The sequence below is a fragment of the Taudactylus pleione genome, unplaced genomic scaffold, assembly GCF_031769625.1.
Source record: "Taudactylus pleione unplaced genomic scaffold, aTauple2 ptg000066l, whole genome shotgun sequence".
In the NCBI taxonomy this organism is placed as follows: Eukaryota; Metazoa; Chordata; class Amphibia; order Anura; family Myobatrachidae; genus Taudactylus; species Taudactylus pleione.
Window position 1 is genome coordinate 16417765 of NW_028284468.1, and position 19384 is coordinate 16437148.

General features: G+C 46.2%; 1 protein-coding gene across 4 annotated transcripts in view; it reads right to left on the reverse strand.

Moving 5' to 3' along the window:
* The window catches only part of LOC148534477 (ubiquitin carboxyl-terminal hydrolase 22-A), a 143966-nt gene that overhangs the window by 80582 nt on the left and 44000 nt on the right, over window positions 1–19384 (reverse strand). For all 4 annotated transcript variants that reach the window (XM_088466690.1, XM_088466688.1, XM_088466689.1 and 1 more), the window contains exon 5: window positions 10915–10959. In XM_088466690.1, the coding sequence (XP_088322816.1) occupies window positions 10915–10959 (45 nt within the window). The remainder of the gene's footprint in view (window positions 1–10914; window positions 10960–19384) is intronic.

Below are 19384 nucleotides of genomic sequence, written 5' to 3' on the forward strand. Positions count from 1 at the left end.
GCATCCTTAAGGGAGGACATGGATGGCATCGGCAATGTGGCACTACGGACAAGACGGGTCACGTGAGAATCCACCTGTGGAGGGGATTCACACTTAGCAAAATAATTATCCGCGAACGGATAAGCCACCGCCAGGCGTCTCTGCGGCTGGTATCTTTTGCCAGGTTGTTTCCACGCCTCCTCTAAATGGTCCACCAACTGACCCGAAAGAGGAAAGACTGTGGCATCGCCCTTCACATCTTTGAAAAAGGCATACTTAGATTTAGCCGCTGGGGGAACTTCGTCCTCAATCACCAAGGCTGTGCGGACCGCCCGAATAAGTCCAGGAATATATACTTTGGACTTAGCATCAGCGTCCTTAGTATGGAAAGGTTCCTGATCGTAAGGATCCAGAATCTCCCCATCATCAGACGTCCCTTCGTCATCCTCATAAGGAGCGGACAGAGACGCCACCGGCCTTTTATGAGGCCGCATCACAGACTCCCCTTGCAATACATCCGACAAGTGCTGTAAAGAACTCGTCAGGGAGTTAACCCACGCTGGCTCCTGAGAACCCGGGAGCGGGGAAATAGGGAGACTGTGGGGTACCACCAATTGTCGTGGGAACCCCTGCATGGGTGACGACACCACAGACTGCTGGGACAAACCCATCGGAGTAAACGCGGGCTGCGGAGCTAACTGGCCCACTAAAGCTGTTAACGCCTGAGCGAAACAAGCCCAGGGCGGCTCCTGTACCGGTGCTGTAACCGTAATAGGCCGCGCCATGGACAACACTGCCGGCAAAGGCCCTCCGCGCTACCCTCCCCCTCCGCTAACGGTACTTTGCACGTGGTACACTGTAGCCGGAGGGGAAAATCACTTTCAGACATGATGGCACCACGTATGTGACCTCTCTCACCAATTAAGTATTAAATAGGCGAGAGACCACCCTGCAGCACCGCACCGCAAGGGCTTTAGCAGAAAGAACAGGGACAGTAATAAAGCTGACAGTTTAGTGAAGAATAGTTACAGGCAGCGCTAGCACAGTCACATACAATGCAGAGAAATAACAATTCCTGCACTAACAGCGCTGATCACTCAACTACACAGACACAGGGCCTGGTAGGACACAGCGCTGCATACACAGACCTGAGCCACAGCGGAGGAGAGGTATGCGGGGGGACCCAGACCACGATGCTTCCTTCCAGACTTCCAGCAGCGTTCACCATGCGTTGCAGAGAAGATGGCCGCCGAGGAGCAGAGAGAAGCTGGCCTGGGGGAGGAGCGCTGACACAGGACCAGTCAGCACAGTGCAGAGAGGGCTGTGTGCAGCGGGGGAGGCGCCGGCTGTGAGACAGGGAAGGCGCGCTCCCCTGGCATGCATTTAACCCCTGGGACGCCGCAGCGCTACCGCTCTGCTGCGGTCCGCTGTCCCAGGGGGTAGTGGAAGCGCAGGTTGGTCGCCTGGCTCCACGCTGCAGCCAGTCCCCAGGGAGCCCCCTGCCTGGGGACTTAGGACCATGTGATCAGCGGGGACCCACCGCGGGACCCCGCTGCTTACCTCTGTCCCCCTTGAATCCGGCCATGGTCCGGAGCATCTGGGGTCACCGCTAGCTGTGACCCCAGACGCCCACCAGCATCCCCGGATCAGTACCGGCGTTCTGGTACCGGCGGGGTGTAGGGAAGACAGCATGGACGTCAGGACTGACTGTCCATGCTGTTCATCCAGTTGTGCAGCCACAGCTGCATGAAGAATAAGCTTCAGGGGCTCTTCTAGCCCCCACTCCAACAGGTGCACCCGACTCCGGCCGGGCACCAAACTAAACTGAGGTGCCTTGGCCTGGGGGCGGGGTATAGGAGGGGGACCTAGTGCATCCTGGGAGGCTGAAAGCTTAACTCTTTGGTGCCCTGCGACTGACGTCACACCTATACCCCAAGGTATCCTGTGGATACCCTATGGACCCTGAAGTAGAAAAAAGAGAAAACTCTTTTCCAAGTACAAAAACATTTAACAGAATAGCTCCCAAACAGGAAATTGGTTTTTCCCTTTACCCACTGACGCCACTGAATTTTTTACTGAACAATGAGCAGCACAATTAAGTACTCATACATATGCAAGCTGTCATCCAGAATGATTTTTTGGCTAATGCCTTTTTCTGTAATTTGGAACACAATGGCTATGATACACTGAATCACCAGTTTTCCCCATAGTGCCCCTGATATGACCTTCCTCATTAAGTTAGTTATCAGAGCTCATCAAAATGCATTGAGCATCAAAATGCGTAGGTAAGAGAAGACACTTTAATCATGTCTGCACAGATAATCACAAAACAGTACAAATTCTGGACTTTGTTCTGTTTCAGGATAATTGATTTCCTGGTAGGAGATCGCAAACCTTTTACTTAATTTTCTTATTGTTCGCTTTCCACCAAATCAAGCAAGTTAAATACTTCACTGTGCACTTAGTATAGCTTTTTTTTCTCCATATTGTGTACCCATGTTATTGGACCCAGCTCCATGCATGTTCCAGGTACATGACCCTTAACATTCAATAATGTGATAAGCACTGTTACAAATTTTTCACCAAAATCTTGGTTCTAACCTGGGATTTAGAACACGGGTCAAGCAGGGTCAGACCCGAAACCTATCCCCCTTCCTAATCTGGCGCGACACGGTATATTCCAGAATCTGTGCCATTCACACTGCACACGGGTGCAGTGTTGGCATTTGGAGATGACGTCATCACCAAGTGCCGGAAACTTCAGCTCTCCCCTGAATGCCAGACCGGTGACCAGCGGAGGTGGCAGGGAGGATTCATTCGGTAGGTTGTCTGACGTCACCCAGGACAATCTCTCCCTCCCCGGTGACAGCTGTCACAGACACCTTTCGATTTCACTCAAGCTAACATTTGACGGAGCAGTATCTAACCCCATTGTAAGTATTCTGCAGATTTACTAAACTCAAAACTGTCTCAAAACAATACTTTAGACTACAATAAAAATAAAATGACCATTAAAAGTATAGAAAATATGAGATATGGTAAGAACTTACCTTTGTTATCTCTATTTCTACGAAGTCCATAGGGTTCCACAGGATACCTTGGGGTATAGGCGATGACGTCAGACATCGGGCACCATAGAGTTAAGTTTTCAGCCTCCCAGGATGCACTAGGGTCCCCCCTCCCATACCCCACCCCCGAGCCAGGGCATCTCAGTTACGTACCAAGCCATAGGCCGGAGGAGGAGAAGGAAGAGAGAGAAAAAAAGATCTGGACACACACAAGAATCACATTATCACCAGATGGAGACGGAAAAACCGGTGACCAGAACAAAGCCCATCTGCAGCACAGGTGCGACAGGGCGGGAGTCCTGTGGAACCCTATGGACTTCGTAGAAATAGAGATAACAAAGGTAAGTTCTTACCATATCTCATTTTCTACTTCAGGGTCCATAGGGTATCCACAGGATACCTTGGGGATGTCCCAAAGCAGTATCCTTCAAGGGTGGGGACGCTCCTGTGCTGAAAGGAAAATCAGCCGCCCGAAGGAAGCATCCTGTGAGGCAAAGGTGCCAAACGCGTAGTACCTCACAAAGGTATGGACAGAGGACCACGTGGCAGCCTTGCAGATCTGGACTGCAGAGGCACCACGTTGAGCTGCCCACGAAGGACCCACAGACCTAGTGGAATGTGCCCTCACAGAGGATGGAACCGGCAGGCCTTCATGAAGATAAGCTTCTGAAATTGCCATACGGATCCAACCTGCCAAAGTTTGCTTTGAAGCAGGCCAAGCCTTTTTACGGAAGCCATAGAGGACAAACAAGGCGTCCGACTTCCTAAACGAAGAAGTGCGGTCAACATAAATCCTCAAGGCCCACACAACATCCAAAGTGGTATCACCCACTGAAAGGTCAGGTGAGTTAAAAGCCGTCACAACGATTTCCTCGTTGATATGAAAACGGGAAACAACTTTGGGAAGAAAATCAGGACGAGTGTGCAGCACCGCCCTGTTCCAATGAAAAATCAAGAAAGGGGGTCTACAAGAGAGCCCCTAAATCAGAAACACGTCTGGCCGAAGCGATGGCCAGAAGGAAAATTGTTTTAGCTGTCAGCCATTTAAGATCCACTGAGCTCAGTGGTTCAAACGGCGGTCCCTGGAGAGCCCTCAGGACCACAGCTAAATCCCAAGGCGCCACCGGTGGAACAAATGGTGGCTGAAGTCGAAGAACACCCTGCATAAAGGTGCGCACATCAGGGTTTGTAGCAATCCTACGATGAAACCAGACCGACAGGGCAGATACCTGCACCTTCAAAGAAGCAAGGCGAAGCCCATAATCTAGTCCCGCCTGTAGGAAGGCTAGCACTCTAGACAGATGGAACTCCTGAGGTGCATAACCTCTCGGTCGACACCATTGGAAGAACGTATGCCACACACGATGGTATATTCTTGCCGAAGACGGTTTCCGAGCTCTCAGCATAGTGCGTACCAAAGAGCTGGAAAACCCCCCTGGACCTTAACATGGCCGTCTCAACAGCCACGCCGTCAAAGACAGCCGAGTCGGGTCCGGGTGAAGACAAGGACCCTGTCACAGTAGGTCCGGTCGTAGCGACAACCGCAGAGGAATGTCCACGGAAGGTCTGAGAAACAGTGCCGTCTGGGCCTCGCGGGAGCTATCAACAGCAGCGTCCCTCCTTCCTGTTTGAATTTCCAGATTACCCGTGGAAGGAGGGAAAACGGAGGAAAGAGATAAGCAAACCGGAACGTCCACCGGACGGACAGAGCATCCACCAGAGACGCCTTTTAGTCTCTTGTGCGAGACCCGTACATCGGCAACTTGTTGTTGTGCCGTGACGCCATGAGGTAGATCTCTGGAAGACCCCACCTGTCCACCAGAAGTTGAAAGACGTCCTGGTGCAGAGACCATTCCCCCGGATGAACGTCCTGGCGACTGAGAAAGTCGGCCTCCCAGTTGAGGACTCCCGGGATGAATACCGCTGATACGGCTGGGAGAGTCCATCGGCCCTGGAACAGGTGTGGACCCGTGACCGCTCCCCAGCCCTGAAGACTGGCGTCCGTTGCCAACATGACCCAGTTCGCCACCCAAAACGGCCGACCCTTGTTGAGATGGGTCGTCTGCAACCACCAGGCAAGGGACAGGCGAACCTCCGGAGTGAGCACCATCGTCTGGGATTTGAGACTGCAGCAATTGATCCTGTCCAAATGGAATGGACTGCCTCAGAGGTCTGGAGTGAAACTGGGCATATTCCACCATATCGAATACGGACACCATGGAGCCCAGTAACCTCATTGCCGAGTGAAGAGACACACGGCGACTCTGCAGACAACTGCGCACCCTCAACTGCAAGGCAGAGATCTTTTCCCCCGTCACAAAGATCCTCTGCTGACTGGAGTCCAACAAGGCTCCAAGGTGCAGAATCCTCCGAGACAGGATCAGGGTGGACTTTTGCCAGTTTATCAACCAGCCGTGCCGTTGCAGTGCTGCAATCGTCAGATCCAAATGGTGTAGAAGGAGCTCCGGAGATCCTGCTACCAACAGAAGGTCGTCTAGGTACGGCAAAATGCGGAATCCCTGCAGCCGCAGGGAAGCCGCCATGACCGCCATAACCTCGGTGAACACACGTGGTGCTGTCGCCAGGCCAAAAGGTAACGCCCGGAACTGGAAGTGATCGTTGCGGATTGCAAACCCGAGGAACTGTTGATGGCGCGAAAGAATAGGGACATGCAGGTAAGCGTCCTGTATGTCCAACGACACCATGTAATCCCCAGGTTCCAGCGCCAAAATGATGGACCGTAGGGTCTCCATCCGAAACCTCGGCACCCGCAAGGACTTGTTGAGTGCTTTGAGGTTGAGGATCGACGGTACGACCCATTGGGTTTCTGCAGCAAAAACAGATTGGAATAGAAACCCAGGCCCCTCTGGGAGAAAGGAACAGGCACTATAACTCCAGCCTGGAGCATAGTGTGCAAAACCTTCCGGAGTTCCGTGGCTTTGTTCTGGTCTGATGGAAGACCCGTGGTGAAGAATCGGGATGGGGGCCTGTGCCGAAATGAGAGGGCATACCCGTGAGAAACCACCTCGTGAACCCAACTGTCTGTCGTGGTTACCGACCAACACTGAGGGAACCGTAGCAGGCGGCCTCCAACTTTGGGATCCCCCAAAGGGAGGCCCGGACCGTCAGGCCGCAGGTTTGTCATCGGACTTAGGGGCCTGTCGTCTGGTACTCCAGGCCTGCTTCCGGGGCTTGGCCGATTTCTTGGGGCCAGCCTGTCGGGGAAAGCACTGCGCTTTAGGCCTACCCTGGGCCCTGTACGGCCGAAAGGACGACGTACCTGAACTGGAAGGAATTGCAGCAGACAGGAGACATGCCGATTTGGCTGCCACCAGCGTGGCTACAATTTTGTCCAGATCCGGACCAAATAGGACTTCTCAATTAAAAGGCAAAGCTTCCAAGCCCTTTTTGGAATCAGCGTCCGCCTTCCAAGATCGCAACCATAAAGGTGCGATGAGCCGCCACCGCTGCCGAAGAAATCCGAGAAGTCAGGGTACTGATATCTAAAGCCGCTTCATTAATGTAAGTGGCCGAATCCCGGAGATTGCCTATCAACTCGGTCTGTTCAGCCGAACAGTCGGAATCGAAAGACGCCTCTAAACTATCTGCCCAGCGCTCCATAGCTCTGGCTACCCAACAAATGGCAATAGCTGGCCTGGCTACCTCCCCCCCCCTGGCGAGGGAATAAATGGACTTTATGCAGATTTCCACCTTACGGTCCGTGGCATCCTTTAAGGAGGACATGGAGGGCATGGGCAAAGTGGCACTTCGAACCAGGCGTGTCACATGGGAATCCACCTGTGGCGGGGATTCCCACTTAGCAAAATAATTGTCCGCAAACTGATAAGCCACTGCTAAACGTCTTTGAGGCTGATACAGTTTGCCAGGATGTTTCCACGCCACCTCTAAGTGGTCCACTAATTGACCCGAAATAGGAAACACTGTGGCGTCACCCTTAACATCCTTGAAAAAGGCATATTTGGATTTTGATACCGGAGGTTCATCAGCCTCAATAACTAAAGCTGTGCGGACTGCACGAATAAGGCTAGGTATATAAACCTTAGACTTAGCGTCCGACTCTTTAGTCCGGAGAGGTTCTTGGTCCGAAAGAACCAGAATCTCCCCATCATCGGTCGTCCCCTTGTCATCCTCATAAGGAGTGGACAGAGACGCCACCGGCCGCTTATGAGGCTGCAACGCAGACTCCCCTTGTAACACGTCTGACAAATGCTGCACAGAACTTGTCAGGGAATTAATCCACGCAGGCTCCTGAGAGATCTGAGGAGGGGAAATGGGGAGACTGTGGGGTACCATCAGTTGTCTCGGGAACCCCTGCATGGGTGACGACACCACTGACTGCTGGGACAATTCCATCTGAGGGAACATAGGTTGCGGAGCTATCTGGCCCACTAGGGTTGTAAGCGCTTTAGCGAAACAAGCCCAGGGCGGTTCCTGAACCGGAGCCGTGACAGTAATTGGCCGCGTTAATAAAAAAACGCTGCCGACATAGCCCCTCCGCACTACCCTCCCCCTCCGCTATAGGTACCTTACACGTAGCACACAGAAGCTGGAGAGGAAAATAACTCTCAGACATGATGCCAAGTATGTGACCCCTCTCACTGATACGCATCGGGCACCATAGAGTTAAATTTTCAGCCTCCCAGGATGCAATAGGGTCCCCCTCCTATACCCCGGCCCCGAGCCAAGGCATCTCAGTTTCGTTTGGTGCCCGGCTCGGAGTCAGATGCACCTGTTTAGAGGGGGGCTAAGGATAGCCCCTGAAGTTTTCTACAAGTCAGCTGTGGCTTCACATCTGGAAGTACAGCATGGACAGTCATTCTTGACTGTGCAAACTGGCCTACCTCAAAAGTTGACACCATCTTTCTGAGGACCCTCATGTCTAGACAGACAGAAATCTGTAAGTCAAAAACCTGCTAAATATTTGTAAAGCCAGAATCTTGCACTTCTGTAAAATACAAAATTTTTGCATTGTATCAAAAGGAAATCATAAGAAAATTATCCATTAAGCAGAAGTCAGACTGGGCTAAAGGTATTCGTTGAGCCATCTGCGTCACTCTAAAGTTTGAACAGTAATCTGGGTGTGAACCTTGTGAAGGAGAAAATATTTCATCTTAAAAGGTTGTCTAGATACAGAACAGTTATGCCTACTGAGTCTCAAAAGTGCCACTATTGTAGCCTAAATCTTAGTAAAGGCTGTAGGAGCTGTCAGGTGCAAAACGAAGAGTATGAAACCATGGTGCCGATCCTGGTCTACAAACTTGAGGAGGTTTGGATGTCCTTTTCAAATTGGAACATGTAAATATGCTATCTTGATGTCTCTGGACAGTAGGAACTCATTATGGACTGACTCTTGGACCAGAAAAATGCCTGAATAAAAACAAAATCTTCTCTCGTGTTGTGGTACAGGGATAACTACTCCTGAATAATTCAAAGTTTGAATTGCATTTGCCAGGGAGACCTGTGGTTAAGAAAAAAAAAATATATATAAATTCTTAAAATGTAGCCCTGAACAACAATTCCTTTCACCCATGTGTCTTTGGTGAAAGGAAGATAGGCCACCACCACAGCAGACTGTGGGTGGTCAAACTGCCCATCATACTGTCTATTTGTAGTTTTGTGGTCAGTCTCACTGACCAAGCCTGTCCTCTCCTCCACAAGAAGCAGATCTGATCTCTTGAAAATCAACCTCTTCCCGTTCCGTAAGGTTCAAAGGATTGAAATCTAGGAAGGAAGGCACTTTATCCTCCATTGGCCTTAATTTTACTAATTTAGAGCTAAGAGAGCTCTTAAGATTCTGGGTCAGTGCCCAAATTTTAAGCAAAATAATTTATTGTACTCCTTCTGAAAATCAGAAACTCTAGCAGATCAGACTTGCACCCAAAGCAGAATAAGTTTCACATACATATATGAGCAAAACCAATTCTTTTAATTTTATTCTACTAGCATTAATTGCTTCAGCTAGCTGTACTGAACTGCCAGAATTGCTTTGTTAACTTTCTAAGGGAAATTCCCCCTGCTAGAAAAATAGAATTAAGGATGACATTGCATTTTCTATCTCAACTATCTTTTAACAATTATAATAGTTAACTGCTTTAGAATGCTTTAGCAGCATTCTTTCATAAGAGACTCATTTTTCCCTACTTGTCTTACTGCCACCAACACCACCTTCAAAATCAAGTACATACATCATAACATCTCTCATCAGTTCCCTCTCAGCAACACCTCCTAACTACTTACCCTGTGCCTCGTCTAACCTAACCCTTGGGATGGATTTTCAACCCTACTGCCACCCTGCCCCTATTGCTAAGCATATCCTCCTTCCGGATGGTTTCTGCAGATGAGGTCCACACCCTTCTCTCTCCTGGAAACTGCTCCCATCATGCCCACCTGCTCAACGAATCACTATTCTCTGGTATCTTCCCCTCCTCCTTTAAACATGCCCACCGCCCCCATACTCCAAAAATCCTACCTTGACTTTGCTTCTCACCAGTTACTGCCCTATACCCCTTATTCCCTTCCAAGCATCTTCAGCTTGTTGTTCATAACAGGCTCAGTTCTTTCCTTTTGTCTCAATCCCTACTTGAACCACTTTAATCTGGCTTTCACTCCCTCCACTTCATGGAAACCGCAAGGGGAGGTGAAAGGTACTTTGGAGGTGAGGTGGGAAATAAATTAGACATTTTGAGTTTCATGAACTGCTACCACAGTCAGAATGAGATGTGCGAAAAACAGCAGGAAGGAGGTGGTATACATTTTTGGTGTCATCAGTGTTCAGCTGATATTGGAGATCAAAGCAGCTAATGAGATCACCAATGTAGAAGGTTTAGAGGGCCAAGAATAGATCCTTGGGCACCTTGAATGGTTGGGGAGTTAAGAATGTTACGCAGGCTGACGTAGTGTAGGGTGAGAAGTAAACCTTAAGGTGCCCACACACATACCGATGTGTTCCCGATCAGCCGATGTACACGATTTCCCTTTGAACTCTCTCCGGGAGCTCCCCAGCAGTCCTGGACACGATTTGGTATGAAAAAGCTGCTAATGTGACGCACGATCTATCTTGCCTCCTAACTACTCGAGTGCATCCCAACTTGAGATTGTCAGATCTGCCCTACAGCACGGCAGATCTAAAGAGGCGATGTGCGAACTGCGGGGACGCGCATCGCATCGTGATCGTGAGTGGGGACTCACGATTTCGGCATATTTTACACAATCTGTCGTTCCAATGCGTTGCAATCGGCCAGATCGGGTAAAATATCGCTGTGTGTGTGGGCAGCTTTAGGCTTTAGCAGTTAGAAGATCATTAGTGACAATCCCAGGAAGAAAGCTTCCACTACCATCAAAGAATTAAAGGCTCTATTCCTTATATATCTGGTACACCTGTACACCAGCCAATGGTGGACATCATTTAATTTTTTTTTCTTCAAATGCTGTCTATAGGATATATGTGTTTAAGATATTAAAGCAATACTGCACTATGAGGAGTTACTCCTTGTCTTTCGTTTGAGGCACTTGGTATTTCTAAAGAAGGACCAGACCACTAAAGACCTCTTGTATGCATTCTTACAAGAAAAGGATACGGTCACAACCCTACCAGATTAACATGGTAATAGATCATTGATTAGGACTAATTCATATGGACTGTGGGGGGGGGAATTCAATTCCCCCCCCCGATAACTTAATATTGGTAGCATTATACCAGAGCTGTGTGTTCATACACGGATTGTTGTGTGTAGGTGATCACCCATTTGGCACGGATTACTTTATTTTTTCTCATTTCAAACCCATCGCTGCGGATAATATGTGGCCCCTTGCAAAAAAAATTATTATAAAACAATAATGTACGTACCTGTCATTGCATACTGGTAAGGAGAAACCAAGGATGGAGCAAAAGCTTAAAAAAAAGAAAAAAAAATGTAAATATGTTGATGAATGCTGCAGGCACAGCACCACTTTGCAAATTGAAGATAAACATGCATAACAGACTGATGGCAAGAAGTGCACAGGCAAGCCACTATTGGAAATTATTTTGTATTACAGTGCTAAAACACAAACTTAGGCCCTCATTCAGAGCCGTACGCTCTGAGCAGAGCGCACGCTCTGAATGAGGGCCGGGCTCCATTTTCATGGAGCGTCCTCCTGGACGCTCGTATAGCTGTGGGTCACCACCCACAGGCTATACGAGCGTGCTTTGTGATGGCTGCGATGGTCGAGACCATCGCGACCATCGAATTTGCGAGCCGGAGCCTGCGGTTGAGGTTTTCGACCGCAAGCTCCGGAGTGATTTTGGCTCTATCAGAGCCAAAATCACTCCCACTGACATCACTAGTGATGTCAGTGGGCCGGCTTCTGACGGGAGGCGTTCCCGTGGGAACGCCCCCGTCAGGGAGGCACGCCCCCGGCACGCCCACCAAAGGGGGCGTGCTGTCAATCAACATTGACAGCACGCCCCCTTTGATCGGACACAACGAGCGAAGGACTTTCCTTCGCTCGTCGCGTCTGGCGCATGCGCACGACGGAGCTCCCTCCGTCGTGTGCATGCTCAGTGCACAACATCGACCCACTTGCGAGCGGACAGCCGCTCGCGAGTGGGTCTGAATCAGGCCCTTAATTGTTTATTAATAACCAAGTATACACTGTATTCAGCCTCATCTTGGTGAAAGTAGACTAATTATTTTATGAAAATTTCTCCCAGTTCAAACTGTTAGTGTACAAGTACATTTCAATATGAATACAGATGTAAGAAATTGTAGGCAACAGTTATATGAGGGGCTGATCAAAAAACATTAATTTTGAAAGAGTATTACATACATATACAGTATACATATCTCTATATGATAATCGGGGATGGCCATCATGCACAGTGATATCACAGCAACATAGTAGGATAAATCATCTGACAGCAGTGCAATTTGTGAGGTGCTTTAATGATAGAGGGCGTGATGCACTATGCTAAAAATGCGGACAAACCTCCGAAATGCAGTTTTCAGAAATTTTACCGCATTTCCCATATGCACCAATCACCAGAAACCGAAGCTTTCCTGAACGTGGACCAGATAGGCAACGCCATCTATAAATTGCATTGCCTAATAGAAGCCTCTGGACATCCTTTTGAAGTTTTCATTGAATCCAATAGGTTCCTTCCCAGGGACACCCGCAGCTCATGCATACACAGAGGAACTCCAACTCAAAAAGTCTCCCCCACAGCAAAGGACAGCTCTTACATGGGGAGCTGTCCTTTGCTAAAATATTCATGCATAAGGAGTTTCTAAATGCTGGTATGCATGCGAGCACTGGCGGGATGCATCACATACAAAATGCGACGCTTAATGCATACCTCCCTGTATATACAACAAAAAAAGTTAACAGCTTCTAAATTCCTAATAAAATAAAGAACATGAAGGTACATCATTAAGAAACCTAGTCTGCCTATGAGGGAACAACGGACATACACCAAGACTACAATATTTTTCAGCATACATTCCATGTTTGTACAGATGTGTCCTCATACACTGTGGCTCAACCATCCCTACTTCCAAACTAGTTACCCCCACAGAAACTATGGTCTAGTGCAGGCCTTGCCAACCTGTGGCTCTCCAGCTGTTGTGAAACTACAAGTCCCAGCATGCCTTGCCACAGTTTTGCTATTAGGGAATGTTAAAACTCTGGCAAGGCATGCTGGTACTTGTAGTTTCATAACAGCTGGAGAGCCAAAGGTTGGCCAGGCCTGGTCTAGTGCTCAGACAGTAGCCCCTACTCTAGAGGTTCCCAAATGCGGTCCTCAAGGCACTCTAACAGTCCAGGTTTTAAGGATATCCATGCTTGACTACAGGTGAATCAGTACCTCAGTCAATTTGATTAAACCACCGGTGCTCAACCATGGATCTCTCTAAAACCTGAACTGTTGGGGTGCCTTGAGAATAGTGTTAGGGAACCTCTGCTCTCCACTACAGAAAAGTCATGTAGTCCGAGAATGAGGGGAGCTCCATCATTGTCCCCTAGTTTAAAAATAGTATGATTGTTGTGCTGTCATAATGAAAAGGAGCTCAATTCCACCACTATAGTAGACTGAACTTTGATTGTATAATCCTTACATACAATCTTATTTTCAGTAAATAGGATGTGCTACTTGTGATGTAATACAAAATCAAAGAAGAAAAAAAGTTGTAATGGCAAGGCACCCAGGGTATTATGAAATCAACTATTATTAAATACCTTTTATTTCTGAGGGGTTAAATTTGCTGATCTATTACGGTCACTGAACATTAAGAAAAAAGTGAATTGTTAAAAAAAAAAAAAAAAGTCTGAAGTGCCAACATGTTATTCTTGCATTCGAATATTAAAGTTCAAAATTCAGTGTGAAAACATACTTGTACAATCCAACTTTTTAGTGTTTTTTGAAGGTAGGGTCTTATTAATGTTATATATCCAGCAAAGGATGTGGAGGTGTGTTCCGCTCACAGGCTATGACAACCCTATAGGTAACCAGTAGCTGGTTCTCTTATTAAACCTCTTTAGAGAACCATTCCCTTGCTAATACAATAAAACTACATTCCTATGGTAACATTTACAATTTGCAGCAAAAATAATAATAAATCTCAATTCTTCAATCCCAACATGGAATAACCCTGAACTGTAAAATATACGTGGAAACTCCAAACAGTATATTCTGGTGTTGGTACTATAGCTCCCTTTGAACACTGAGGTTGATTCAATTGTGGGCAATGCCCTGTGACGTTGCAGCAGTGCATAGACGACAACGATGGCACAACAAAATCGCCCCAATTTTGTCACATGGAGCTGCGTACAAATATCAACCATCTCAGAGCTATAGTAAGTTCGGCATAAGCGTACCCCATATCACATTAAAAACATGCTTCTCCTGTCACAATTACAAAACCTTATTTTAAAACAAGAACAATCTGTTGTGGTCTCAACAAAATAATTTTTTTATTCTCTTAAAAAATGTGGAGAAAAATCTACATGCCATATGAAAGTCTCTAAACGGGATAATTAGCTTCCAAAAAGTTATACAGGCCATATACATTGATCAGCCATTACATTGAAACCATCTAAGATTGTGTAGGTCCCCCTCATGCCACCAAAACAGCTCTGACCCGTTGAGGTATTGACTCCACAACACCTCTGAAGGTGTCCTGTAGTATCTGGCACCAAGACATTAGCAGCAGATCCTTTAACTCCTGAAAGGTTGGGCCACACCATGGCTCGGACTGGTTTTCCCAGCACATTCTACACGTGCTCTATCGGATTGAAATCTGGGAAATTTTGAGTCTGTCAACACTTTAATCTATTGAACAATTATTGCATTATGGCAGGGTGCAATATCCTGCTGAAAGCAGACACTACCATCAATGACTTCAAATTGCCATGAAGGGGTGTACATGGTCTCCAACAATGTTTAGGAAGGTGGTACGTGTCAAAGTAACATCCACATGAATGTCAGGACAAAAGGTTTCCCAACAGAACATTACCCAGAGCACCACACCACGTTCTCCGGATTGCATTTCTCACATAGTACATCAGGGGTCTTAAACCTTTGGCCCTCCAGCTGCTGTGGAACTACACATCCCAGGATGCCCTGACACCATTTTGATAGAAGAGCATGCTAAAACTGTGGCAGGGCATCCTGGGATCTGTAGTTCCACAGCAGCTGGAGGGCCAAAGGTTGAAGACCCCTGTAATACATGCTGGTGTCTTCTCTTCCCCAGGTAAACGACACACAGACCCGACCATCCACATAATGTAAAAGAAACGTGATCAGACCAGGCCACCCTTCAACCATTGGTCCATGGTCTAGTTCTGATGCGGTGTCCATTGTAGGTGCTTTCAGTGATGAACATGGGAAATCAAGGGCACTCTGACCAGTCTGCAGCTATGCAGCCCCATACACAGCAAGATGGGATGCACTGTGTTCTGACACCTTACTATCATAGCCAGCATTAACTATTTCAGCAATTTGTGCTACAGTAGATCTTCTGCGGGATAGGACCAGACTGTTAGCCTTCACTTCCCACGCGCATCCATGAGCGCCCATAAACCTGTCGCTGGTTGTCCTTCCTTAGACCATTTTTGCTAGGTACTAACCACTGCACACTGGGAACATCCCACAAGACCTGCTGTTTTAGAGATGCTCTGACCCAGTCACCACAAATTGGCCATTGTCAAAGTTGCTCAGATCCTTACGCTTGCCCATTTTTCCTGCTTCCAACACATCAACTTTAAGAACGGAGTGTTCATTTGCTGCCTTATATATCCCACCCCTTCACAGTTGCTACTGTAACGAGATGATCAATATTATTTACATCAGCTGTCAGTGATTTTAATGTTATGGCTTATCTATGTATAAGGCCTTCAATTGTAGCTGTACTAAGTACAAACTGTATGACATATGCAGACCTCTACTTTTTAACGTAATTGGCAGAAGTTATGTACAAATTATTGCATGTTATATGAAGCCAAAACTGTAAAAATAAGCAAAGAATATGACCAAAATATACAAAAATGTAAAGAAAAACAAATTTGTTCAAATTACTGCTGCTTTTACTTTACTTTTTGTTCAGATATTTATCCAAATATACATTTACGTCATAGATTCAGATATGTAATAGAATTTGTGATGATCCCATTTTTCACCTGGGATCGCCATGCAAAGTCCAGCACAAATATGCAATAATCCGAGAGAATATGCAAACTTCCCTTTAATTCTCAACTGTTGCCCAGTGACCAGTTTATGCTAGTTTCCCCTCCTAGCCCCTACCACCACTGGAACACCCAGGCCTTGAAACACAAAATGGCCTACAGGAAATCACAAGAAAACTTGACGGTGCCCAGCAGGTGGCCCAGGCCCTTTGCCAGACTGCACAGTACAGAACATCCTGGGATTCAAAATCCACCCAATCCCTGCACTGGACTAAGGGATAAAAAGGGACTGCACAGGTGACTCTGGGTTGTTTTGAACTCACAAAAGCACAATGGTCGGAGCTGCTCTAGGAGGCTTCGGATTATAACAGGCTCTTAGGCACCGCTACCTTCCAGTATGCCCTCAGCGAAGAAATCCCAGGGATAGATACGTGGTCAAAATGTATACTGAATGTTTTGACCTTTAGGCAAGTCCTACCACACTGTTAGAAAACATATCAGACAACGTGGCCAAGATTAGCAAGTCACAGGTCAATCGGCTGGGATCCTGAGAAGCCTACAGGGGACCAGTGGGAAATCTCCCTGCATCATCCCACTCAGAGGTTTTTTTAGCAGTGAAGCAGTATGGGCTCATAATTCATAAGTCACTGAGGTGAATATTGATTATCTAGGGCTCACATTTGTTTAGAATGTGTAATAAAGGTGACTTTTGTACCCTTGTCATTGTGTCCTTGCCATGCAATCCCTGATTCTGAATAAAGGAGCCGGGACAGGAGCTATAACAACCTTCTGCTTTTCAAGGCGGTAACTCACAATCAGTGAAAATAACGCAAATATAAAATATGCAAAATGTACAATGGCATGTCTGAATTGACCCGAAACAGATACTCAAATATGAATTCCTGAAAAAAAATTGTTGCATCAAATTCCTCAGTATGGTAATGAGTAAATGCTTCAATGCACCTTGTAATAGCTGGCATTGTTACTTGCAGATGTTTGTTCTGTCACACTAAAAAAAAAAAAAAAAAAATGAAGAACTACTTTTGGATACCGGGGGCTATTCCAGTGTTTTGGAGGACACTACTTTTTGTGGGTAACATATACAAAAAAAACATTTGTTTATATCACAGAGAGTGTGAAAAAGTGAAAGAATTTGAAATTTCCTCTGTTTTGATTGATAATTCTTCTAAGAGTCCATATGGAAAAACAACATATGGTCAGTAATGAAAAGAAAATTTGGTAAATCAGCACAGAGTTTAAATCATCATTGAGAGCATTTCAGGCGCAAAATACCTACACTAAAAACAAATCAACCGATATACTACACTAACTGGAGAGGAGGAGATAAATCCCAGGAACTAAGAAAAAAGTAACAAAATGGATATTTCTAATGCAAAGTTTGCAACCAGAAGGTTTAAATGTGGAAATCAATGCTTTCCTCTAAAAACACCTGTTAATGAATCCATTAACATGCTACACATAAAGTTAACATTAAGTGCAACATCTAATACTGTTTTTCACATCATCCACATAAAAAAAAAAGTAATAAGAAATAACTATTAATGTTAACGCAATACCTGATTACTACTTTTAAGTTATTAAAAGGTTCTTACCTGATTCACTAATTAGTGTTTTAATTGAATCAATTAAACCTTCTGAATAAAGTGGAGAGCAGAAGAGATGAGTGCTATTCTTGATAAAGGGCCAAATGCCTGAAATGCGTAGACATAGCGCACACCAGACTTTTAGTAACGTCATCATACTGCACCATTACAGCATTGTGCCGTTCATACGGACGAAGGAAGCGTACAGGGAGCCAGCTGGACGCAAGCGGGAACCGCCAAGGTAGGCAGCTATAGGGAGAGAGTTAGAGATTCTGTACATCTGCACTGACTACCAGTATACCGCTACTGCAGGGCATGTCATTTGGAACCCAAACTTTTACACAGACGTCATATCATAAAAGAGCTATAAACATTGTTTTCACCATCATCTTAATCCCACAGGTATTGCATTGTTAATTATTCTTATATACAAACATACAAGCGCTCCTTTTGTCTATATATTATAATAGGCATGCAAGAGTTGGATCGGTGTCCATGTGGTGGTTTAAGACGGAGGTGAAACATGTAACAAATATATGCTGGATGTACAAGTGTTATGAACAAACACTAAAAATTAGGGACGTGCAGGCTCGTATAGGTTCGAGTTTGCACGCAGAGTTCGGATTTTTCCCTCCAAAAAAACGGAACTCAGAAAGAGGCAAATCATCATTCCTGGACTTTGTCCAGGGATGATGAGGTTTGTCCATGCAAGATGTCGGAGTTCCGTTTTTTTGGAGGGAAAAATCCAAACTCGGCGTGCAAACTCAAACCTATCCGAGCCTACACATCCCTACTAAAAATAGCAGTCCAACACGTTAGAATATATGAACTAAAAAGAAAGTCTAGAAAATAAGCTCAGGTACAAATTATCAGACAAATACAAATCATATATATTCTTTAAAAGCATGAAGGAAAAAAGATAGGACTTGAATCAGTTAACTTTTGCCGACTGCCATGCGCAATCTGCAGTAAACGGCAAATGAGAGCTTACCAGTCTAGGTAAGCAAGTTGAAATACTGTAGGTATATTGTGCATCTGCTGTCAGCTGTATATCGATTACAGTCAAGATTGGGAAAGGCTCTTGTAGTTATAAAGACTGCATTAGTATAGTGCAGAGGTGGAGACGTTGCCGAGGGGACGCATAGTGAAGAGGGCGTTTAAATTCATACATAATGCTTACAGTATGCATCACATGTGAACAGAGAGAATGGGTCCCAATTGAAAGATTAGCACTTTGTAACTGGTGTAGCCACTGTGGGTGGTGATGTATGGACAGTTCTAAAATAACCCAGTGTATAAAGAATAAAAAATGGTCAGAGCGAGCAGCGTGACTCTTACCAGTAAAAGGATAAGAGTAGTGTATATGAAGTCTTATAAATAGCATTAGTATAAAAGTACCCCTTAAATTAGAAGGGGTGAATTGAGAGGAGAATCACAGTGACACAAGTGTATAGTTCCTGTAATAACTGGGCAATAGTGCAATATATAAATGAGGTTAGTAAATTCGTGATATGAGTGGAAATGTATATAAGGGGGGGAGAGGGAGATCTAAAGCATCAGGAAAAAAAGCAGGGGAGGGGGTTATGTGCACCAGACATTTGATGTGTTGATAATAGAGGTGAAATATGTAACAAAAATGTACTATAAAGATTTTCTAACCAACTGCCCTATACCATGACCTGGACCCTTTTCCCACTTGTCCACACACATGCACATTTTATATAACAAGAGATATGGTAAGAACTTACCTTTATCTCTATTTCTATGAAGTCCATAGGGTCCACAGGGTTAACCTTGGGGTATAGCTGGATCTGGATCCACGGGTACCACGCAGTTAAAGCTTTTGCTGGTCCCAGGATGCACTTGGGTCCATCCTCCTCTATACCCCGCCCCCGAACTACAGGCACCTCAGTTGGTAAGCAGCCAAGGCCGGAGGAGGAGACTAAACAGAGAGAAGGAAGACTGGAACACACAAGAAACCATACTCACAGAAATGTGAGACGGAAAACCGGTGACCAGCCACACAGCCCATATGAAGCCAGATGCGTCAGGGCG